This window comes from Cervus elaphus, chromosome 19, assembly GCF_910594005.1.
Source record: "Cervus elaphus chromosome 19, mCerEla1.1, whole genome shotgun sequence".
Classification (NCBI taxonomy): domain Eukaryota; kingdom Metazoa; phylum Chordata; class Mammalia; order Artiodactyla; family Cervidae; genus Cervus; species Cervus elaphus.
In genome coordinates, this window is record NC_057833.1 from 81,746,864 (window position 1) to 81,772,666 (window position 25,803).

At 38.3% G+C, this 25,803-nt stretch overlaps 1 protein-coding gene across 3 annotated transcripts in view; it reads right to left on the bottom strand.

Moving 5' to 3' along the window:
• Positions 1 to 267: 267 nt before the first annotated feature.
• TOPBP1 (DNA topoisomerase II binding protein 1) overlaps positions 268 to 25,803 on the bottom strand; it is a 72,777-nt gene continuing 47,241 nt past the window's right edge. For all 3 annotated transcript variants that reach the window (XM_043874458.1, XM_043874456.1, XM_043874459.1), the window contains 7 exons: positions 24,755 to 24,921; positions 24,399 to 24,510; positions 21,921 to 22,084; positions 21,293 to 21,430; positions 18,832 to 18,921; positions 18,498 to 18,659; positions 268 to 1,106 (listed from right to left, as the gene is read on the bottom strand). In XM_043874458.1, the coding sequence (XP_043730393.1) occupies positions 963 to 1,106; positions 18,498 to 18,659; positions 18,832 to 18,921; positions 21,293 to 21,430; positions 21,921 to 22,084; positions 24,399 to 24,510; positions 24,755 to 24,921 (977 nt within the window). In that variant the 3' untranslated portion in view covers positions 268 to 962. The remainder of the gene's footprint in view (positions 1,107 to 18,497; positions 18,660 to 18,831; positions 18,922 to 21,292; positions 21,431 to 21,920; positions 22,085 to 24,398; positions 24,511 to 24,754; positions 24,922 to 25,803) is intronic.

Below are 25,803 nucleotides of genomic sequence, written 5' to 3' on the forward strand. Positions count from 1 at the left end.
TTTTTTAAACCCACCAGAGCAATATTCTACATGTGTATATGAAAGTTGCTCAGTTATGTCCGACTCTTTTGTGACCCCATTGACTATACAGTCCATGGAATTCTCCAGGCCAGAATACTGGAGTGGGTAGCTGTTTCCTTTTCCATGGGATCTTCCCAATCCGGGGATCTAACCCAGGTCTCCTGCACTGCAGGCAGATTCTTTACCAACTGAGCCACCAGGGAAGCCCCAATATTCTACATAAACAACATCAGAAACATAACTAGATTCATTTTAAAGCTGTTTTACAAATCTTTTATTTGCTTCAACAAGAGAATGGTTACCAGAATGTTTGTTTTTTTCTTTAAATTATCTATTTGAACAACTACTTTGAGTCACTACTTTTATTCTTTATTGTCTTTATTGTCCAAGTTTTGGCCCCCAAACTTGGCAAACATTATGGAGATTTGTAAAAACATGCATATACATATATACACACGCACTTAAGTTTAAAGCCTCAGTTCCTCATTAAACCTTGTGCTCAGGCTCCTATTAAGAAGAGGTAAAATGGTTTGAGAAGCTAAAAATCAGGGAAAATATGAATGAATCCCAATTGACAACTTTCTTGTCGTTATGAAATAAAGCAGACATTTTAAGGCAAAATCTAACACCTTGCTAAAACTTCCACTAAACTACAGACTTGGATACTTACAAGCAAATAAATAAAAACCCACCTTACACACATCAGTATGGTTTAACGACAAGCTAGCTGAAGAGCTGCATTTTGTTATTTCAGGCAACTATTAGGATCAGTTAATATTTCAGTGATTAAAATTTCAGGTGTTGAAAACTAACTTCAAGCTTCACCATTACACTGAAGCTGAATTCTCCAGGTTCTTGTCTTTAAATTACAAATCCATAACAGTCATACTCAAGTTATTAATTTAAAAAACATTTAATGTTTGGTAACTGAGTAAATATAATTACTGTACTCTGGGTCGTTTGATTTTATTTTTTTCTGTAGGGGCTTTCCTCTTTTGTGAGAATCCAGGCCCAGGTTCTTTTTTATTCTGAAGAAATGATGCAGCTTCTGGTAGACAGTAATTTTCTACTTGAGGAGGGGATTCCTATAAAAGAGGGTAAAAACCCAACATTGTTAATTTTTTTTTTTCCAGATTTCAAACGGTTGTTAATAAGGTAAAAGATTCCTTTACTCTGCTTTATAATCAAAAAACTTAAACATCAGTCTTCCAAGATAGCTACTTAGCACTTGTCACCCTTAATGAACAGATCCCACGTAACAAAATTTCACCTTTCATCAGAAAAATGAGTTTACAGCTCAGGCAGAGCAGGGCTAGCTCAGATCTTAATGGATTAAATATAGATTAAAAACAGAATAGAGAAAACATAAAATACAGTTAACAGCTATCATTTAAGTGAGATGTTGTATTTATTGCAAGTTTCTGAAAACCTTTAAAAATTTTTTCAGTAAGTATGTAAGATACGTTTTTTATTCTCCATTTTACAGATAAAAAAGGTTAAATGACACAGTGTTATATAACTAGCGGGTGGCAAAGCCAAAATTCATGTACCTCTCCACTTGACTCCAAAATCCTTTGCATTTTTCTTCCTTACAACCATATTGCAACATAAAAGAAAACAGCTATTAAAAGTGCAATTTATTCCTGGCAACATGGTAGACTGGAGAATGCAAGGAATCACCACCACACTGGGTAAGTGCCTTTCAATCCAACTCTTCCAAAGTTTAACAAGTATAACTTCTGACCAGAATACTGTAGAAGAAACAATCAGGCAAATACCAAAGGGGGGTCGACCTTTGGAAAGAAGGAAATGAATGGGGTGAATCCTCTTTTTCACTTTTTACAGCTTTTAGTCAGGGGAGATGCCCCTGTCTGTGTCGTGTTGACTGGTTAAAACAGAAAGCTTGGAAGAGGCACAGGACAGAATGGCACCATAGCACTAGAAAATGAGGTGGGAAGTTCCAGAAAATTTGAGGGGAGCTCCAACTCTGTATTATAAACATTGACCAAATTCTTACTTGTATCTCTAAATCATGTATGTCAGAGACTCAAGGTAAGGCCCCAAGAACCCAACTGAGACTTGAGCTGCAACTTACTGTGTAAGGTCAGCCAAGCAAACTGCCTACTGTCTTCAAGGACGTAAAGACTTAATATACTAGAGACGTCAAACACTTAAACTGACCTGCAGGTTTAATGTAATTCCTATTAAAATCATAGCAAGGTGTTTTTATAGACAAACAAGCTTATTTAAAAATTTACATATAAAGATACAAGCCAAAAAAAAAAAAAAAGTACAAGCGCTAGAATAGCAACAACATTTTGAAAAAGAGGAATAAAGAGAAAGGAATCATTACCTAGGATTAGGACTAATTGAGTCTTGCAAAAAGAAAAAAAAAAAGTCTTGCAGAGGGAAAGACACACAGATTGATGGAACAGAACAAAGAATCCAGAAACAGACTGACACAAAACCCACGACTGAATTTTGACAAAGGTGCAAATGCAACTAAACGGAGTGATTAACCGTCTGCTCTTTAACAAATGGTTCTAGAGCAACTGGATATTCCAAGGCAGAAAACCCCCCAGCCAATCCTCTGACAGTTTTGTCCTAAACCTCACAATGAGGTTTCCCTGGTGGCTCAAATGGTGAAGAATCTGCCTACAATGCAGGAGAACTGGGTTCAATCCTGGGTCAGGAAGATCCTCTGGAGAAGGGAATGGCTAGCCACTGCAGTATTCTTACCTGGAGAATCCCATGGACAGAGGAGCCTGGTGGGCTATAGTCCACGGGGTCACAAAGAGTCGGACAGAATTTAGAGACTGTCATATGTTTTATGGAAAATGGGTCAAAGAAAGTATAAAAACTAGAAACTTTTAAACCTCTGTTTTGCAAAAAATCCTGTTAAGAGATAAAAGTAGGGAATCCCTGTTGGTTCAGGGGTTAGGACTCAGTGCTTCCACTGCTGGGGGCCTGGGGATTCAGCCCCTGGTGGGGGAACTAAGATCCTGCAAGCTGTGTGGCACAAAAAAAAAAAAAAAAAGAGAGAGGATAGTAAATAGATAAACCGAGACAGGGAGAAAATATGTGCAAATACATATCCAACAAAAGACGAGTATCTGCTACAAACAACTCTCAAGGGTAAAACCAATTCAATTACAAAATGGGCCAAAGACATGAGGAGACATTTCAATAAAGAGGATTATAAACATGGTAAAAAAGCACACAAAGAGATGTTCACTTTGATTAGCCATTAAGGAAATGCAACAAGCTAAAACCAGGAGAGATTATATGCCAAGTGAAATGATAATTAAATGTAGATAAGGATACAAAGAAACTGGATCACTCAGACATTGATGGTGGGAATGTAAAATATGCCCACTCTGGAAACATACACTTGGGCACTTATCCTAGTGCAATGTAATCTTATATTCACATACAAACTATACAAACATTCCTAGCCGCTCCAATCCAGAAATAACCCAGATGTCCTTCAACAGGTTAAAGATTAACTGTAGTATATCTGTATTACTCAGTAATGAAATGGAATAAAAGTGTATACTAACACAACAATTTGGATGAATCTCAAAAGAATTTTACTGGGTGAAAAAAGCCAACTGTCAAAGTTCACACACTATTAGTAATTTCATTTATTGAAGATTTTAAAAATCACTAAATTATAGAAATGGACAAAAGATTACTAACTGGGACCTGCTGGTGGTCCAGTAGTTAAGAATCTACCTTGCAAAGCAGGGGACACAGGTCTGACCCCTGCTTGGGGAACTAAATTCCACAAGCTGCAGAGCAACTGAGCCCACGGACTGCAACGACTGAGCCCATACACGGGAGACCATGCGCCACAGTCAGGATGTCCATGGGCTGCGACAAAAGACCTTCGTGGTGTGATCAAGATCCCATGTGCCGCAACCGAGACCTCACACAGCGAAATAGTGACTTTTGTTTGTTAGTGTCCTCTTAAGATTGGTGGTTGCCAGGCATTAGAGACAGCTTGGAAGGGGGGAAAAATGACACATTGCATAAAGAACAATTCAAATTACCATTAACTTCTCATCAGAAATAAAAGAGGCCAGGAGAGAATGAAGTCTTTAAAGTACTAGAAGAAGAAAAAAACTCTACCCCCAATTCTATATCCTATCAAAAATCTTCAAGAATAAAAGTAAAACAGACATTTTCAAAAAAGAAAACTAGAATTGGTCCCCATCATATCTGTACTACAAACTAAAGAAAGTTCTTCAGGCTGAAGGAAAATGATACCACACGAAAACTTAGCTCTTTAGAAAGAAATAACACTTAAGATGATATATATTAGGGTAAATATAAAAGGCTTCCCTTTTGATTTCCTTAATATAAATAAGACTGTCTAAGGCATAACTTACAAAGTATAACACAAAATTGTGGAGTTGTAGCAGATAGATGGGTCAGACATTAAACATTTTAGTAGTTGCAAATCTTTGTTGCAACTACTCAACTATGCAGTTGGAGTGCAAAAGCAGCCAAACAGAATATGCCAATGAATGAACATAGCTGGGTTTCAACCTTCTAAGTTTTATTTATAAAATAGGCAACAGACTGGACTGTGGGCTATAGTTTACTGACTCCTGGTTTGAAGAACAGGGGAAGCAACTGAATCTATATGGTTCCAAGATTTCTAAATTTTATGCAAAATGGTACAATAGTAGCTCTAGAAAGATTATGAAATATTAAGTATATTGTAATCAGCAGAGCAAAACACTTCCACCTATCAAAAAAAAGCAGAGAAGCTGTTGCTTTAAAAAGAACGGACGCTGGACTTGCCTGGCAGTCAGTGGTTGAGAGTCCACCTGCCAATGCAGGGGACACAGGTTTAATCCCTGGTCCAGAAGATCCCACACGCCATGGAGCAACTAAGCCCACGTGCTGCAACTATGGAGTCCATGTGCCGAGAGCCCATGCTGCTCAGCAAGAGAAGCCACAGCAATGGAAACCCATACATCACAGCTAGAGAGTGGACCCCACTCGCTTCAACTAGAGAAAGCTCACACAGCAACAGAGAGCCAGTGCAGACAAAATAAGGACAATGAACAAAATGGAGTTCTACAAGATATTTAATACCAAAAAAGACAAGAAAAGAACTGAGGAACAAAGAACTGAGAGACAAACCAAAAGACAAATGGCAAAAAACAAAATCCAGTACTGGTAATTACATTGTGGACTAAACATTTTAGAGAATAAAAACCAAATCCCAACTATATCCTGTTTATAAGAAAGCTATGTTTCCCACTCAATTTTTAAAAATATTTAACTGGGGGATAATTGCTCTACAATATTGTACTGGTTTCTGCCATACATCAACATGTACCAGCCACAGGTACACATATGTCCCCTGCCTCTAAACCTGCCTCCCACCCCATCCCACCCCTCCAGGTCGTCACACACAGAGCCAGAGTTTGAGCTCCCTGAGGCATACAGCAAATTCCCACTGGCTATCTGGGTTTTACTCGTGGTTGTGTATGTTTCCATGCTACACTCTCCATTCGTCCCACCTTCTCCTCCCACCCCTTCTCTGTGTTCACAAGTCTGTTCTCTGTGTCCGCATCTCCATTGCTGCCCTGCAAATAGGTTCATCAGTACCATCTTTCTAGGTTCCATATATATGTGTTAATATATAATATTTTTCTCTGACTTATTCACTCTAATAGGCTCTAGGTTCATCCACCTCATTAGCACTGAATCAAATGCACTCCTTTTCATGGCTAAGTAATATTCCATTACACACACATATGTATATACATATATACATGTACCTATGCATATACATACATATATATATGTAAATAGTGCTGCAATGAACATTGGGGGTACATGTCTTTTTCAATTATGGTTTCATCTAGGTATATACCCAGTAGTGGGATTGTTGGGTCATATGGTAGTTTTATTCCTAGTTTTTAAAGGAATTTCCACACTGTCCTCCATAGTGGCTCTATCAATTTACATTCCCACCAACAGTTCCAAGAGGATTCCCTTTCAAGAAATTCATTTAAAGACAAAGATAATTTAAAATTTTTAAAAAAGAGAAATTAAGAAGAAATAATCCCATTTATAGCTGCACCAAAAAGAATAAAATACTGGGCAATAAATTCAACTAACATTTATAAACAGTAAGACTGATGAAATGAAGACTTATAAATTAGTAAACTGTAAGCTGTAAGACTGATGAAAAAGATACAAATATACATAAAGATAATCTGTGCTCATAGATTAGAAGAATTAATGTTGTTAAAATGTCCTTGCTACCCAAAGCAATCTACAGATTCAATGCAATCCCTATCAAAATTCCATGGCATTTTCCAGAGAAACAGAACAAACAATCCTAAAATTTGTATGGAAACAAAAAAGACCTCAAACAAAGCTATCTAGAGAAAGAATCCACTCCAGTATTCTTGCCTGGAAAACCCCATGGATGGAGAAGCCTGGTGGGCTACAGTCCATGGAATCACAAAGAGTCGGACACGACTGAGTGACTTCACTTAGAGAAAGAACAACAAAGTTGGAGCATCATGTGCCCTGATTTCAGACTATATTACGAAGCTACAGTTATCAAAATAGTACATCATGTGAAATGCAGGGCTGGATGAAGCATAAGCTGGAATCAAGACTGCCGGGAGAACCATCAATAACCTCAAATATGCAGATGACACTACCCTTATGGCAGAAAGCAAAGAGGAACTTAAGAGCTTTTTGATAAAGTGAAAGAGGAGAATGAAAAAGCTGGCATAAAACTCAAAATTCAGAAAACTAAGATCATGATATCTGGTCCCATCACTTCATGGCAAATAGATGGGGAATGGAAACAGTGACAGACTTTATTTTGGGGGGCTCCAAAATCACTGCAGATGGTGACTGAAGCCATGAAATTAAGACACTTGCTCCTTGGAAGAAAAGCTATGACAAACCTACACAGCAGAGACATTACTTTGCCAACAAAGGTCTGTCTAGTCAAAGCTACGGTTTTTCTAGTAGTCATGCATGGATGTGAGAGCTGGACCATAAAGAAAGCTGAGCACTAAAGAATTGATGCTTTTGAACTATGGCATTGGAGAAGACTCTTGAGAGTCCCTTGGACTGCAAAGAGATCCAATCAGTCAATCCTACAGGAAATCAATCCTGAATATTCATTGGAAGGACCAAAGTATTGGTAGCTCCAATACTTTGGCCACCTGATGTGAAGAGCTGACTCACTGAAAAAGACACTGATGCTGGGAAAGACTGAAGGCAGGAGGAGAAGGGGATGACAGAGGACAAGATGGTTGGATGGCATCACTGACTCGATGGACATAAGTTTGAGCAAGCTCTGGGAGATGGTGAAGGACAGGGAAGCCTGGTGTGCTGCAATACATGGGGCCGCAAAGGCTTGGGACACAGCCGAGCAACTGAACAACACTGGCCAAAAAACAGATCAAGGGAATAGACTAGAGGCCCAGAAATAATCATATGCATACATGGTCAAGTAATTTACAACAAAGATGCCAAGAATATACAACAGGGAAAAGACAGTCTTTTCAATAAACAGTGTTGGGGGAAAACTAAATTACCACATGCAAAAGAATGAAACTCAATTAATATCTTACATCACACACAAAAATAAACTCAAAATGGATTAAAGACTTGAACATAAGACCTGAAACCATAAAACTCCTAGAAAAAAACAGGTGGCAAACTTCTTGACAGTAGTTTTTGTTTTTTTGACTTGACACAAAAAGCAAAGGCAACAAAAGCAAAAATAAACAAGTGAGATTATCAAATGAAAAGCTTCTGCACAATGAAGGAAACCATCAACAAAATGAAAGGGCAACTTGTCAAATGGGAGAAAATATTTGCAAATTATGTATCTGATAAGGAGTTAATATCCAAAGTATACAAAACACTCATAAAACTCAATAGCCAAAAAAAAAAAAAAAAATTCCATTAAAAAATAGGCAGAGGATTTGAACAGACATTTTCCCAAAGAAGACATACAGATGGATAACAGGTACATGAAAAAGTGCTCAACATGACTAATCAACAAAGAAATGCAAATCAAAACTACAATGAGATATCATCTCACACTTGTTAGAATAACTTTTATACAGAAAAGACAAGAAACAACACACGTTAGCAAGAATGCAGAGAAAAGGGAACCTCTGTGCACCACTGGTGGGAATGTAAATGCTACAGCCACTATGGAAAACAGTATGAAGGTTACACAAAAAATTAAAGACAGAACTACTATATGGTCCAAAAATTCCACTGCTGGGTATTTACCCAACAGAAACAAAAACACTAACTTGAAAAGATGTCTACATTCCCATGTTCACTGAAGCATTATTTACAATAGCCAAGATATGAGTATCCAGTAATGAATGAATGGATAAAGAAAACTGGTATATACACATACACACACTCACACAGACTAAATGGAATACTGGCAGCCATTGAAGAGGAAACCCTGCCAATTGTGGCAACATGGATGGACCTTGAGGGCACTATGCTAAGCAAAAAGAGTCAAACAGAGAAATACAAATACTAAATGATTTTTTTATAAATGGAATATCTAAAAAACAAAACCCTCAGAACTCAACAGATGGAGAGAACAGATTGATGGTTGCTTGAAAGAGGCAGGGGGTTGAGGAGCGGGTGGGCAGAAAGGATGAGGGTGGTCAGGAGATAACCCTGTCTTAATCATGTATAGAAAACCAAGAATTATTAGATATCTGATAAATCCCTCTAACATGGAAGATGAAAACCCAGCTGTGAAAACACAGCTTAGTGGAAACAGAACTATTCAGACATAAGAAAACGTAAAAAAAAAAGAACCTCCTACCAGATTATAGTTACATATAAAGGATTATGAATCAGATGGCTTTAAACTACTCAACAGCAATACTAGAAGCAAGGAGACAAAAGTTACCAGAAGAGACAAAGGGCAGTGAATGGAGCTCCTGGGATGACGGCAGTGTACAGAAGTAGATACAGGGTGACCATCCAAACCGAAGCAATGCAACTGAAGACACGCTGACGTCTGTTACCACGAGCATCCCTGCAGCCACAGCACCTAGTTTCTAACCTGAAGTCAGAACACTGGGGTAAGTCTATCTCAGGGTCCTACCTCTGCTTGGTTTCTCTTGGCCATGAACTTGACGTGAAGCTGCTGCTCTCCCATCCTTAGCCTGCTGCCTCACTCTACAAAGGACTTCTGTTTTGACCTACTCCTGAGACCTGGAGATAGGCAATGATGAGCTCAGATGCAGAAATACAGTGCAGTTTACTCCCCCAATGCACTTCTCCAGATATCCAGAACTTGACACACATATCAACCCTGACAAAGGCAAGGATATGAACAACCAGAGAGGAGCAGCTGGCGGTCGTATGAGACTAGCATCTACAGTTTATCCTGGGTGCCTGGATGACATTCTGCAATCCTTTACCAGGAAATACTTTCTATACACTCTTTCATATGTAAGAAAAAATACCAACAAATTATAGTACACTTACAAACACTTGACACAGTACAAATTAAGCAATTCATCTATGTTGGGTCCTATCTTAGATGGCAGCCATATCCCTGAAACAATCAGTAACTTCTGGAGGGATAAAGTACAGGAGCCTCTCCACATTCCTCTCATCTCCGCCCCTTATTCAATTAGTAGAATTTTAAAACCTCGTATCTTAACAAACAGATTTCTAAAAAATATATTTAGGGGGAGGCGGTTCCAAGATGGTGGAGGAATAGGACAGGGAGACCTCTTTCTCTCTCACAAATTCATCAAAAGATCATCTGAATGTTGAGCAACTTCCACAAAACAACTTCTGAACACTGGCAGAGTACACCAGGCACCCAGAAAAGCAGCCCATTCTCTTTGAAAGGAGGTAGGACAAAATATAAACGACAGAAACAGGGACAAAAGATTTAGGGATGGAGACCTGTCCTGGGGAGAGAGTGTGAAGAAGTTTCCACACAGTAGGAAGCTCTCTCACAGGTGGGTCTGTGGGGAGTTTTGTAATCTCAGAGGCAACTTAACTGGGAGAAAAAAAAAAAGACCTCACAGAATACACACCTAACCACAACTGCCAGCATCACAGTAGCCCAGATGCTTGTGTCTACCACCAGAGAGTGGGGGCTGGGCAGGGAGGTGTGGGCAGCATCATCGGTCCTTAGGGTAAGGACTGGGCCTGAATGCCCTGATGACAATCTGAGTGAGCTAACATGATACCACAACATGGGATCGCCAGAGACCAAAAAAAAAAAACCTTTCCTGAGAAAGGCTCTAACACAGCACGGTCACCCCTGGTGTGCTCACAGAACAAAGATGAGTGAATGCCAAAGGAGTGTGAGCCAGCTGCAATATAGGGCCCTCCCTCCCCAGAGGCAGAGAGGCAGGCGTCTGACAGAGCCAGAGCCGGAAGGCAAGGGGCTGCGGCAATCTCAGCCCCGGAGACTGCACCTTCCACCAAACTGTGAGCATACTCCCAGTTGCTAGCTACGTCTTCCTGGGATCCTGGATGGTTGACGTCTGCCAGGAGTGTCACAGCCTGAGATCAGCTCCCCAGAGACACACGGCATACCTGTGATGGTGCTCTCGCAGCACACCGGGGGAACCAACAGGCCAGGACCAGGGAGGTGATTAAGATGCGTGGTGCATCTGGGACAGTGTGCTCATCAAGCACTGGGTTGCCTGAGCTGCTTGGACCTGGGAGGTACAAAACGCACAGCCCATCTGGACCTCTGCCCTGCAAAGCTCTCGAGAACCTGAGCAGCTCAGACCTGGGGATCGCATGGAATGTAGGACCCACTTGGGACAGTGCCCTTGCAGAGCACCCTGGAGTCTAAGCAGGGTAGACCTGGGAAACATACGCTGCCTTCGGCTATGGCAAACCCAGGGTGGTCCATACACTGCGAGCACTCCCCACACACGCCAGTGGTATTTGTTTGCAGTGTCCCTCCCTCCCCAAAACACACTGAAAAAGTGAGCCTAAATAAGTAGCCACCTTCACCCCCCTGTGTCAGGGCGGAAAGTAGACACTGAAGAGACTTGCAAACAGAGGAAGTCAAAATAAACAGAAGAAGGAACCGCTGTGGAAGAGACAGGTGCAACGCATTAAAACCCTGCAGTTAATATTGACTGTGCATTGGAGGGGGACCTATAGACCTTGAAAACAAGTACAAGCTGGAAAAAGGGATTATCTGACACTGAACTAACATCACACTGCCCACAACAGCGCCAGAGAAATTCCTAGATATATTTTTACTATTATGACTTTTTCACTTGTTAAAGAAACTTTTTTATTATTCCTTTAATTTTTATAACCTCATATTACCTAGCATAAAAAGGACCCTATTTTTTAAAGTAAATTTCACATATATATATATATATAAATATTGTGATTGATTTTGTTTTTGTATTTTATATTGTATTTTTGAGAGTCTATTCTAGATTTTTAATCTTGCTTTTTGGTATTATCAATTTTGTACCTTTAAGAATCTAATCTTCCGTATCCATTTTCACTTAGGGATTTGATTACTGGCTTGATTGCTCTCTCCCGTTTTGACTCTCCCTTTTCTTCTCCAGATCACCTCTATGTCCTTCCTTCCTCTTCTCTTCTCTACTTAACTCTGTGAATCTCTCTGGGTGTTCTGGGATGTGGAGAGCACTTAGGGAATTGATTACTGGCTAGACGGCTCTCTCCTCTTTGACTCCACCTCTTCTCTTGGTCACCTCTATCTTCCTCCTCCCTCTTCTCTTCTCTATGTAATTCTATGAATCCCCCTGTGTGTTCTTTGCTGTGGAGAATTGTTTCACAATTAACCTAGATGTTTTACCATCTGTGCTGTATGGATGGAGAAGTCTTGAGGCTACTGTAAGAGAAGGACTGAAAGCCAGAGGCAGGAGGCTTAACTCCAACACTTGACAACATCAGAGAACTCCCGACTCTGGGAACATTAATAAACAAGAGCTCACCCAAAAGTCTCAATACCTACACTGAAACCAAGCTCCACCCAAGAGCCAACAAGTTCCAGTGCAAGACATCCCATGCTAATTCTCCAGCAAAACAGGAACAAAACCCTGAGCATTAAAACACAGGCTGCCCAAAGCCATGCCAAACCCACAGACACCCCAAAACTCACTACTGGACACTTCACTGCACTACAGAGAGAAGATATCCAGCTCCACCCACCAGAACACAGACACAAGCTCCCCCAATCAAGAAACCATGACAAGCCACTAGTCCAACTCCACCCACAGGGAATAGACTCCACAATAAAGAGAAACCATGAACTTACAGCCTACAGACATGGCACCCCAAACACAGCAATCTAAACAAAATGAAAAGGCAGAGAAACATTCAGCAGGTGAAGGAATATGATAAATACCCACCAAACCAAAAAAAAACCAGAGGAGATAGGGAGTCTATCTGAAAAAGAATTCAGAATGATGATAGTAAATATGATCCAAAATCTTGAAGACAAAATGGAGTTACAGATAAATAGACTAGAGACAAGGATTGAGAAGATGCAAGAAATGTTTAACAAGGACCTAGAAAAAATAAAGAAGAGTCAATCAATAATGAATAATGCAATAACTGAGGATCAAAAGCACTCTGGAGGGAACCAACAGTAGAATAACTGAGGCAGAAGAAAAAAGAATTAAAAGAAATGAGGACAACTTCAGAGACTACTGGGACAATGTTACATGCCCCAGCATTCGAATCATAGGAGTCACAGAAGACAAAAAGAAAGGGCATGAGAAAATACTTGAGGAGATAATAGTCCAAAACTTCCCTAAAATGGGGAAGGAAATAGCCACCCAAGTTCAAGAAACCCAAAGTCCCAAAAAGGATAAACTCAAGGGGAAACACCCCAAGATACATATTAATCAAACTAACAAAGATTAAACACAAAGAGTAAATATGAAAAGCACCAAGGGAAAAGCAACATACAACACACAAGGGGATCCCTATAAAGATAACAGCTGATATTTCAACAGAAACTCTTCAGGCCAGAAGGGAATGGCAGGACATACTTAAAGTGATTAAAGAGAAAAGCCTACAATCAAGATTACTCTACCCAGCAAGGATCTCATTCAGATATGAAGGAGAAATCAAAAGCTTTAGAGACAAGCAAAAGCTGAGAGAATTCAGCAACACCAAACCAGCTCTTCAACAAATGCTAAAGGATCTTCTCTAGACAGGAAACACAGAAAAGGTTTATAAAATCTAATGTAAAACAAAGTAAATGGTAATGGGATCATAGTTATCAATAATTACCTTAAACGCAAATAGACTAAATGCCCCAACCAAAAGACAAAGACTGGCCAAATGGATACAAAAACAAGACCCCTATATATGCTGTCTACAAGAGACCCACCTCAAACCAAGGGACACATACAGACTGAAAGTGAAGGGCTGGAAAAAGATATTTCATGCAAATGGAGACCAAAAGAAAGCAGAAGCAGTAATACTCATATCAGATAAAATAGACTTTGAAATAAAGACTGTGATGAGACAAAGCAGGACACTACATAATGACCAAAGGATCAATCCAAGAAGAAGATATAACAATTATATATGCACCCAACACAGGAGAACCTCAATACATAAGGCAAATGCTAACAAGTATGAAAGGGGAACTTAAACAGTAACACAGTAATAGTGGGGGACTTTAATACCCCAATCACACCTATGGATAGATCAACCAAACAGAAAATTAGCAAGGAAACACAAGCTTTAAATAACACAGTGGACCAGTTAGACCTAATTGATATCTACAGGGTGTTTCACCCCAAAACAATGAATTTCACTTTTTTCTCAAGTGCACACAGAACATTCTCCAAGACAGATCACATCCTGGGCCATAAATCTAGCCTTAGTAAACTAAAAAAAAATTGAAATCATTTCAAGCATCTTTTTTGATCATAATGTGGTAAGATTAGATGTCAACTACAGGAAAAAATGATTAAAAATACAAACACATGGAGGCTAAGGGCTTCCCTTGTGGCTCAGCTGGTAAAGAATCCGCCTGCAATGTGGGAGACCTGGGTTCGATCCCTGGGTGGAGAAGATCCTCTGGAGAAGGGAAAGGCTGGCTACCCACTCCAATATTCTGGCCTGGAGAATTCCATGAACTGTATAGTCCATGGGGTCACAAAGAGCCAGACACTACTGAGCAACTTTCACTTTGGACTTCCCTGGTGGCTCAGACAGTGAAGTGTCTGCTTACAATGCGGGAGACCCGGGGTTCGATCCCTGGGTTGGGAAGATCCTTTGGAGAAGGAAATGGCAACCCACTCTAGTACTCTTGCCTGGAAAATCCCATGGACAGAGTGTGGTAGGCTACAGCCCATGGGGTCGCAAAGAGTCAGACACAACCAAGCAACTTTGCTTCACTTTATGGAGGCTAAACAACACACTTATAAATAACCAACAGATCACAGAAGAAATAAAAAAGCAAATAAAAATATACATAGAAACAAATGAAAATGAAAACACAACAACCCAAAGCCTATGGGATTCAATAAAAGCAGTGCTAAGAGGAAGGTTCATAGCAATACAAGCCTACCTCAAGAAACAAGAGATGCATCAATAAATAACCTAACTTTACACCTAAAGCAACTAGAAAAAGAAGAGACCCAAAGTTAGCAGACGGATAGAAATCACAAAAATCAGAGCAAAAATAAATGAAAAAGAAACGAAGGAGAATATAGCAAAAATCAACAGAACTAAATGTGGTTCTCTGAGAAGATAAATCAAATAGACAAACCATTAGCCAGACTCATCAAGAAAAAAAGGAAGAATCAAATCAATAAAATTAGAAATGAAAATGGAGAAATCAGCAACTATATGCGAACAAAATGGACAAAAATTTAGAAAAGAGCTAACACCTATCCTACTCAAAATCTTCCAGAAAACTGCAGAGGGAGGTAAACTCCCAAACTCATTCTATGAGGCCACCATCACCCTAATACCAAAAACAGACAAAGATGCCACCCAAAAAGAAAACTACAGGCCAATATCACTGATGAAATTAGGTGCAAAAGTCCTCAACAAAATTCTAGCAAACAGAATCCAACAACATATTAAAAAGATTATACATCATGGGCTTTATCCCAGGGATGCAAGGATTCTTAAATATATTCACAAATCAATCAAAGTGATACATCATATTAACAAACAAAGATGAAAACCATATGATTATCTCAATAGATGCAGAGAAAGCCTTTGAAAAAATTCAACACCCATTTATGATAAAAACTCTCCAGAAAGCAGTCATAGAAGGAACATACCTCAACATAATAAAAGCCATATACAACAAAACCACAGCAAACATTATCCTCAAGGCGAAAAGTTGAAAGCACTTCCTCTAAAATCAGTAACAAGGGTGCCCACTCTCACCACTACTATTCACCATAGTTTTGGAAGTCCTAGCCACAGCAATCAGAGAAGAAAGAGAAATTACAGAAACAATTCATCACTGCAACAAAAGAATAAAATACTTAGGAATAAATTTACCTAAAGAAACAAAAGACCTATATATAGAAAACTATAAAACACTGATGAAAGAAATCACAAACAGATGGATGGATCAGAAGAATCAATATAATGAAAATGAGTATACTACCCAAAACAATGCAAGCTACCAATGGTATTTTTCATAGAACTAGAAAAAATAATTTCACAGTTTGTATGGAAACACAAAAAACCTCAAATAGCCAAAGCAATCCTGATAAAGAAGACTGGAACTGGACACACAGATGCAAAGAATAGACTTTTGGATCCTATGAGGAAGGCAAGGGTAGGATGATTTGAGAGAATAGCATTGAAACATGTATACTACCATATGTGAAACAGATGACCAGTGCAAGTTCAATGCATGAAGCAGGGCACTCAAAGCTGGTGCTCTGGCACAACCTAGAGGGATAGAATGGGGAGGGAGGTGGGTGGGGGGGTTCAGGATGGGGGACACATGTATACCCATGGCTGATTCATGTCAATGTAAGGCAAAAGCCATCACAATATTGTAAAGTAATTAGCCTCCAATTAAAATAAATTAACTGATTAAAAAACCCCCACAAATTACAGTATAGTAACAGTCCACAAAATAAAAGAAGAAATCAAGTAATAAAGGGAAAGGAGAAAATTAATATTAAAAAAAATTCCCCTGAGTTTCTAGCAACTAAAAGGGAAATTAAATGGATCATAAAGCTCTCATTCTGTAATGAAAGAAATGCTACTACTGAAAAAAGATTCCAAGTTGAGCAAGGATAACAAAAACATGGCTATGTTGGCATTGCTAATGATATAACTTCAGAATCCCTTACACAGCATTCTAATGAACCATGAATTCATCAGAGATGGCTCTTAAGAATAAATCTTCACGATCTCTTGTATAAATGGTATTCTTTTACCTCAAGAAATCTGTCATTTAAAATTAATAAAGCATGCATACCTGTTTAAAATATATATATATATTTAGATGTTCAAGGAGAACAAGCACTGATTTACTAATTCGTACTCAGTACACTTCACTGCTTTACAACAGGTTTTATGTCGTTTCAGGCATTCCTTCTATTAAACCCTGACCAACTTCCAAATGCAAGCAGCAACAATTACAAAGCAGGTTGAGTTTTGACTTCCTTCTATTTGAAATCCTTTGTGGTAAGACATTTATGATGTGTCATATCTCACTGATTCCTAATGGCATTTTAGGCACTCTGGTGTCAAGATTTTTCTTTGCTCATTCAAATCAACCAACATAGGCCAATTCTGAGCAGGAATATAGTGAACCTTCCATGTAGCAAGTGCATGATTTCCCTCACTGTCTAACACAGGTATTCACAATGTACCAAAGCATAAGAGATTAAGAGGTAGCAAGAATACACAGAAGAACTATACAAAAAAAGATGACTGGGATAACCATGATGATGGGGTCCTTTACCTAGAGCCAGACATCCTAGAGTGCAAATTCAAGTGGGCCTTAGGAAAGCATCACTATGAACAAAGCTAGTGGAGGTGATGGAATTCCAGCTGGGCTACTACAAATCCTAAAAGATGATGCTGTGAAAGTGCTGGACTCAATATGCCAGCAAATTTGGAAAACTCAGCAGTGGCCACAGGACTGGAAAAGATCAGTTTTCACTCCAATCCCAAAGAAGGGCAAAGTCAAAGAATGTTCAAACTACCACACAATTGCACTCATTTCACATGTTAGCAAAGTGATGGTCAAAAATCGTTCAAGCTAGGCTTCAACAGTATGTGAACCAAGATTTTCCAGATGTACAAGCTGGATTTAGAAAAGGCAGAGGGACCAGAGATCAAACTGCCAACATCCATCAGATCATAGAAAAAGCTTGAGAATCCCAGAAAAGTATCTCCTTCATTGACTATGCTAAATCATTTGACTGTGTAGATCATAACAAACTGTGGAAAATTCTGAAAGAGATGGGAATATCAGACTACCATACCTGCCTCCTGAGAAACCTGTATGCAGGTAAAGAAGCAACAATTAGAACTGGACATGGAACAACAGATTATTTCAAAATTGGGAAAGGAGTACATCAAGGCTGTATACTGTCACCTTGCTTATTTAACTTTTATGCAGAGTGCATCATGTGAAATGGCCCAGCTGGATGAATCACAAGCTGCAATCAAGATTGCCAGGAGAAATATCAATAACCTCAGATATGCAAAAGATAGCACTCTAATAGGAGAAGAGGAACTAAAGAACCTCTTGATGAGGGTAAAAGAGGAGAGTGGTGCTGGAGAAAACTCCTGCAAGTCCCATGGACAGCAAGGAGATCACACCAGTCAATCCTAAAGGAAATCAACCCTGAATATTCACTGGAAGGACTAATGCTGAAGCTGAAGCTCCAAATACTTTGGCCACCTGACAGGAAGAGGTGACTCACTGGAAAAAGACCCTGATGCTGGGAAAGACTGATAGAAGAAAAAGGGGGTGACAGAGGGTGAGATGATTGGATGTCATCACTCACTCAATGGACATGAGTCTGAGCAAACTCCAGGAGATGGTGAAGGACAGGGAAGCCTGGTGTGCTGCAGTTCACGGGGTCACAAAGAGTCGGACATGACTTAGCGACTAAACAACAATAAAGCAAAAAGGTCAAGAAAATTTAGAAAGGACCCCTGGGTAAATATCTCTCCTTGGATTCGCAGAATCAATTTCTGCTTTCTTTATATTCCAACATTTTAGAGGGCACTTTTAAGGCTTTTAGAGGCCCCCGGATTTTCATACCCATTTCATATGTACCTTCCATGCTAAATGTTTACATGTGTTCATTATTTTAAAAAATAGATGGAAACTGAAAGGGTTGAATCAAGGAGACTAATGGGAGATTAACATTCTAGGAATAACAACCAAGGGTTTTGCTGTATCTGTATGCATATAAGCATGTTTCTGGTAGCGAGGTTGTCAAGGTCAGGATTTTACAAACCTGCATAAGAAAATCAGCAATGTATTCTGTTTTCAAGCAGTATACATTCTGGGCAGCAGCTTCTGCTATATTAACTCCTGAGTCATCTGGTTTCTGTTTATTAAAGTCAGAAAAGAGATGTGTAGCTTCTTTAAATAAAGATACAGAATAACCAGGCAGCACCTAAGGAAAAAACAAAAAGCACCACAATTTATCAGTGTTCCCAGGTAGTTCAACTGTATCATCTACACCTAAGGATTACCATATCATAAAGTACAGAAAATCAAGAACTGATCACAGCAACCTTGGTTAGAAGTAATTGTAAAAAATCCAGTTAAGTTTACTCAATACAAACCTTTGCTCCTCCTGACTGAAGTAGGCGTTTGAATCCTGATTCTCGGGACTGATCAACATGTAAAATAACTTTCCACCCGCTAAATGCCCCCTACAAATAAAAAATAATCAGTGTAGAAATTATTTGGAAAATAAATGACAATATAAAAACATTAGTTTCTCTGCAGTCTTAGTTTTATGTAAGTGAATAATCTTATAAGTTTTGCTTCTGATGAACTGAACACTTGGTCAGAACACTCTGATATACACAGTCATGGTGTCTGGCATACAGTAGGCCATCAATAAATAATTAAAGAATAAAACAATGATTTAATAATTAGGTAACAATAAAACAAAGCAACTTGAAATTTGTTTAGTTTTTTCCCTAGTATTTTTTTCCCTCACAACTAATCTAACTGTAGAATCTAAAACACAGCTTCTTAGATTAGATGAAGACTCCCTACTATTTACCTTGAAAATGACTACAAATTGGAAATTTAAGTACAGAATTAACAGTTAACAGAAGCTAGTGGAATTACTCTAAAATAAAGGGAATCAAGGCTAATAGGGACTTGGAGATTAGCACAGAACTCAGAATATAACATAAAAGATGATATAATTTGCATTTTTAACCTTTTTGTGAGGCATGGACCCATCTGCAGTCTAGTAAAACCTATGATCTGTTTTCCAAATAATTAAAAAAAAAAATAGCTTTATTGAAATGTAATTTCCATACCATATGAATGTTTTATAAACATTCAAAATAAAACAAAGTATTACAAAAGAAACCATTTTATTGAAAATTATAAAAATATTTAAAAAACTGTGACATAGTAATAGATGTGCTTCTACCTGAAACCCATCAGAGGGTTGAAGACACCATTTAGTAAAAAATGTATTTAAATACATCTAATGTACTAAACATCGATTACTACTGTTTTTTTAAAACTTTATTTATTTGGCTGCACCAGGTCTGAGTTGCAGCACGCGGGACTTTTAGTTGCATCATGTGGGATCCAGTTCTCTGATCATGGATTGAGCCTAGGTTGCACGCATTGGGAGCACAAAGCCTTAGCCACTAAGCCACAGGACTTCCAGGGAAGTCTTACTGCTGTTATTGTTCAGTTGCTGAGTTGTGTCTCTGACTCTGCAACCACATGGACTGCAACATGCCAGGCTCATCTGTTCTCCACTAAGTCCACTAACTAATTTGAGAGTTTGCTCAAATTCATGTCCTTTGAGTCAGTAATACTATCTCACCATAGCTTACTAGCCTACATTAAACATGCTCATAATACTTACAGAAGTCTTTAGTTGGGCAAAATCAGCTAACACAAAGTCAATTTTATAATAAAGTAGTTGAATATCTCATGTAATCACTGAATACTATACTGAAAGCGAAAAACAGAATGGTTGTACCAGTTGTTTACTGCCCCCATGATCACGTGGCTCACTGGGTGCAGTGGTTGCTGCTATAGCCCAGCATCACCAGAGAATACTGCATTGCATAATGCTAGCCTAGAAAAAGACCAACATGCAAAATTTGAAATATGCTTTTTACTGAATGTGTATCCCTTTTGCAGCATCATAAAGTCCAACCACTGCAAGTCAAGGAGGTCTATATGTACTATAATTTTAAAGTTGTGATGAACATAAACAATATTTCAAGTTGCAAACATAATGCAAGCAAAAACTGATTTCTGGGACTTCCCTGGTGGTCCAGTGGTTAAGAATCTGCCTTATAATGTAGGGGATGCAAGTCTGATCCCTGTTGGAGATCCTACATGCTGCAAAACAACTAAACCCACGTTGCAACTACTGAGTCTGAAAGCCACTATTAGAGATTTCGTGCACCACAAGGAAAGACCCCACATGATGCAGTGAAGATCCTGCACACCGGAGGTAAGACTCAACGAAGCCAAATAAATAAATAAATTTTAAAAAATATCTGATTTCTGTGGGGAACGTCACAGCACTGTTAACAGTGTTGTGATTTGTTGCCTAGACTTATATAATGAAGGAAATGCAAACTTTCAATTAGAGGTTTGTAAAAATAAGGATGTATTTTTGCCCCCATCGAAAGTGTATAGCCTTTCCGAATTTGATCTTTCTGAATTTGATCTATAAAGTCCTTTGATATTTGATTTGATAATCTGTGGACCCCCAGTTGAGAACTCCCGAAGCTAGAGGCTGAAAAGATTCTTTGGAAGAAATATAGTATGGGTCACATTTTACACATATAAATGATTTTTAAGAGAGCCATCAACACTAAATATATATTACTGTTGATCACAATTAGAAGAATTAGGAATCACCCTAAGCTCAATTTAGAATGCCCAAATTAAGTATATCAATCAAAGAATAAAAGACAAATAGAATTATTCTTACTTTGTAATACAGGTTCTCTCTAAAAAATTAAAATCTGGACTAGTCATGACATCAAATGCCATTTATACTACCTACATAATTATACATATTAATACCTCCATAATGCCTGATTCTTGTCTTTGCTGGATTTTTTTCCTCCATCTCATTGCTGCAAGGGCTAGTTTTCGTTGCTGTACATTGATTCCAGTCAAAACATCGAGTATGGAACTACTTCCCCACTCATAGTCTTCTTCCTAGAGAATCAGTTCAACAAACTTTTGAATTCCTACAATATGTCCTCAAAGAGTCCACAATCTAATAAGAGCTACAAGCTACACATTTTGTTCCTTTCAATACAGAGAGTACTAAGCAAGCATCAATTTATGAGCAGGAGGAAATGTAGATTAATTTGCCTTCATATGAAAGTCACATACATCTAGCTTCATCTTAGCAACTGGTAATATTTAGATTACTGGGCTTTACCTACTATAAGATGAACTTCACAGAAGGACATGGTCTCAGAGGAGGTATATATTAACAGTTTGATTACTAGTCTATACAAGAGAGATCCCTGAGGTATCTTGATTGAAAACTTCAAAAACTACATGATAGATATTATTGTCATGGTCAGTTACAAACCAAAATATTTCAAATAACTACTTTAATATTTTATGTGCTGGAATCAATTATTAAGACATTTAATTTTGAAGAAAAATGACCCTTCACATTAATTTGCATACATACCGACATGAAGCGCCCAGCAGTCCTGCAAGCTTCAAGGTAGGAGCGATGGAGTACCCACTTTCCCGCTGCCACTGAGGCTAAATACTTCTCGTTGCGAAGTGGATGCCCCACAACAATGTGGGTACAGCTGGGATCAAAGCACTGCTTCTCAATCACTGATCCACCTTAATTAGAGAAAAATTGATACTTTATTGATTCTTAACCTTTTCTGAGGGAAAATGTACCTCAACTATGCAGTGGTGGTGGTTTAGTCGTTAAGTCATGTCTGACTCTTGCGACCTCATGGACTGTAGCCCGCCAGGCTCCTCTGTCCATGGGTTTTTCCAGGCAAGAATACTGGAGTGGATTGCCATTTCCTTCTCCAGGGGATCTTCCTGACCCAGCAACTGAACCCAGGAATGCAGAGAAGTTATTTATAAATGAAGTGCATTAAATAAACAAAACCCTTGACAATTACTTTACATGCTGTATTTTTATAAAATGTTTACACAAAATTTCCTGCTTTTCTGAAATTGGTTTGTTACAATTAAGATGAAAAAAAGAAACTGAATACAAATGAGAGCAACAAACTGCAGTTGGTTGTTCTCTTAAGTCTCTCTTAGGGTCACAACTCTTAAGTCTCTCTCAACTACCTTAGCAATATTCAAGCACTGAGTATGTGTCACCAGGGAGACGGAGGTCAAAAATGGGCATCTACAGACTAACAACAGAAGAAAAAATTTTTGTCCTGCTTTTAGTGGAAATAAGGTCAGTAGACCAACACAGAAGCTCAGGAGGAAAACACACACTAGGTAAATAGAGATGAAGGAGATGGTGAGAGCTGACCCCTCTTCTCAGACATGTAACTAAGAAGTCTGACAGGACAGAAGAAGGCCTAAGTAAATAAAAGCACATGTAAAGCATGCTTTTATTTATACTTTAGAGGTTAGGCATGTGGTACCAAGGACTTTCTGAGATTTTTAACAAAACAATGGAACTCTACTCACACTTTACAGATGACTTTAGTAATTAAGAGCAGCAATACTTTTGAGCACTTACTAAACAAGTCAGGGAGTTTAAAGTTTAATTATCACTATTCAATGAATATTCTATTATGTACAATTTACATATGAGGACACAGGTGCAGAGTAACTAACCCAGAATCACAGTGACTAAGGAACAATAAGGTAAAAAATTCCATTATTAATATCGATATCTAATTCTACGTAATGAATTTATTATAACTCAAACAGGCAAACTTATTTATGTACATCAGCTGGCCACAGCTGCTTCATATATACAATGAAGGGACTCTGCAGTCTATATCAAAAGCCCTCTAGTCACAGACACAGTTCAGCAGTCTGCACACATCGGCCTCTGCTCTCTGTTCTCTTCTAGACAAGTCTCTGCTAGCTGCTACTACTCTTGTCCATCATTTACAGAGATGGAACACTCGACAGAAGACGGACACTCAACAGTGCTTCATCTGGTGAGCTCTAGGCAATGCTTAGCCATTCTGACTTATCTCTATCTAATTTATTATATGACTGAGAAACACATGTTCCACAGGCGTAAAGTTTCCAAAACACACAGCTTCTTAAGTGTACAACTATGTCTGAAAGAAATATAAAAAAAAAAAAAAGTGTCATAGTTCTCCACAAACTTAAAAGGAGAGCACTAAAGAACCTTTAATCTTTTCTTGATGATTCAGGGCCACTATTAAAAACAATCATTATTTCTTAATGTTTCTCTGGGTCAAGCTGTCATATTAAGTTCTGTAAGGCTGCTTTGTCCAATACAGTAGCCACTAGCCACATGTGGCTACTGAGCACCTGAAGCACAGCTAGACTCAGCTATTGGGATGCTGAGATGTGCTGTACATGTAAACTATATCCCAGATTTCAAACTTAGTAAGAAAAACAGGTAAACTGTCTCACTGATATTTTATACTAATTACATGTTGAATATAATATTTTGAATATGACATTTTGCATTTATTAATAAAGCACATATTAAATAAAGTACAAATATAAATAAAGTACATATCTAAAATTAATTTCACCTGTTTCTTTTTACTTTTTAAAATGTAGTTGCTAGGAGGTTTACTTTTCTAGTATGCTGCTTCCAGAATGGTGTCAGATGGAGAGCCTGACAACCAGTGGAATAAGAACCTCACAGCAGAAGGAGCTCCTGTCTGGATATCACTGTACTTTCAACTTCATGAAAACGTAGTTTTAACTATATAATTCCTTTGATTTTGACAAGAGTTTCAACAATGAACACTCAAAGTAGGACAAGATTCTTACACCTTAATGATGGGATTCACTTTAAATCTTTAAATCCTATGACTTAAGTTCTACTGCTGATAGGCTATATGGCCTGAGACAAGTTATCCATCTTTTTAATCTCAATTTCTACAGCTTAAAAATAGTATCAATAATTAGCTACATTTGACTTCTAAATAAGGTTACATTTTCAACATAAGTAAAATACTTGTACCTAGTTTTTCAATCAGATGACAATAATCAATACGTTCTTGAGGATTCAGAGATGACAACTGAAATATGTACTGTTTTTTTAAGTCTTCATGAGTCTCCTCTATTGTTATAATCTGGAATGGAAGAGTTGACTTTAGGAAAAAATTAACATCAAAACAGCTATCAAGTCTATTGTTCTTTTACAGTAACATTTTACTTAGTTTTCTTAGTTATCAAATTCAGAAATGATTATAATAGAGTACAAAGAAATACAGTTTTCAACATACAACAAACCCTTGATATTGATGTCAAAAAATTCGGAATGTAGCATAACAGCAATATCCAAAAGTCTTATCACCATACTAAGGATAAACAAACCTTTTCTCTAGGGTGTGGAGCCACCGGTGGGTTGGCTAGGGGGAAGGCAATACTGGGGGCTTGAGGCGTAGGGATCAGGTGGCTGTCTTTCATTGGAGTTTCCAGTTCTTCAGAGATACGGTGTTTGGGGGCTCCAGTCACACATACGTTCCCAGGATCACAAACAGCTGAGGGCAATAAAATGCTACAGTGTGATGTTATCCAAATACAACTAAGAACAAAGTCTGGGGAATATTCTCATCTGTCTTAGCCAAGATGAAATTAAACAGAAATTCTAAAATGTAAAATGTACATGCAAAAGAAGTAGCCTATTTCTAGAGCTTATAAATGAATGCAATTAAAATGGCAAATGGTGTTATCTGTGTGCTTCTCTTTCTTTAAATACCACACCTTCATCAGTAAAATGTAAATCAGATTTTAAAAATGAGAGCAATTTCTCGTAAGAGAAAATCAGAAGCAGAGATAAATCTATACATCTAGTATAGAGAAAAACTCATGTGATGTGAAAGAGAAAGATGACCAATGATGAGAAACAGGAAGCATTTTGTTTTCAAGGTAAAGTCCAAGGAAGAAAAATACAGGGAATTCAGAAAGAAACTCATACAGCTCTAGAGAAATGTAGGTATGTGCTAATGTGGAGTTAAGACTTAAATTAAATGAACAAGATGATTGAGAGAAAAATCAAGCATTAACTACACAAATGCAAAAAGAATTGGAAAAATGTCCGGGGGAAAAATTGCCTAATCCTTAACTTCCAAATTTAATCAAAATACATATTTCAATTTATGACGCCTATGTGGCTAAGTTGCTTCAGTGGTGTCTGACTCTCTGCGACCCTATGGACTGTAGCCTGCAGGCTCCTCTGTCCATGGAGTTCTCCCAGCCAGAATATAAATTATCTCAATTTATAATTATTTTTCTGACTTTTTCAAGTTTAAGCCCAAATATATCTTATTAAGTTTTTGTTGGCATGTACAATTCAGAGAACCACAAGGTGCTTATCTATTTATTTTCAAGAAGTCAGCATGTACTTAAAACAAGCAATTAAA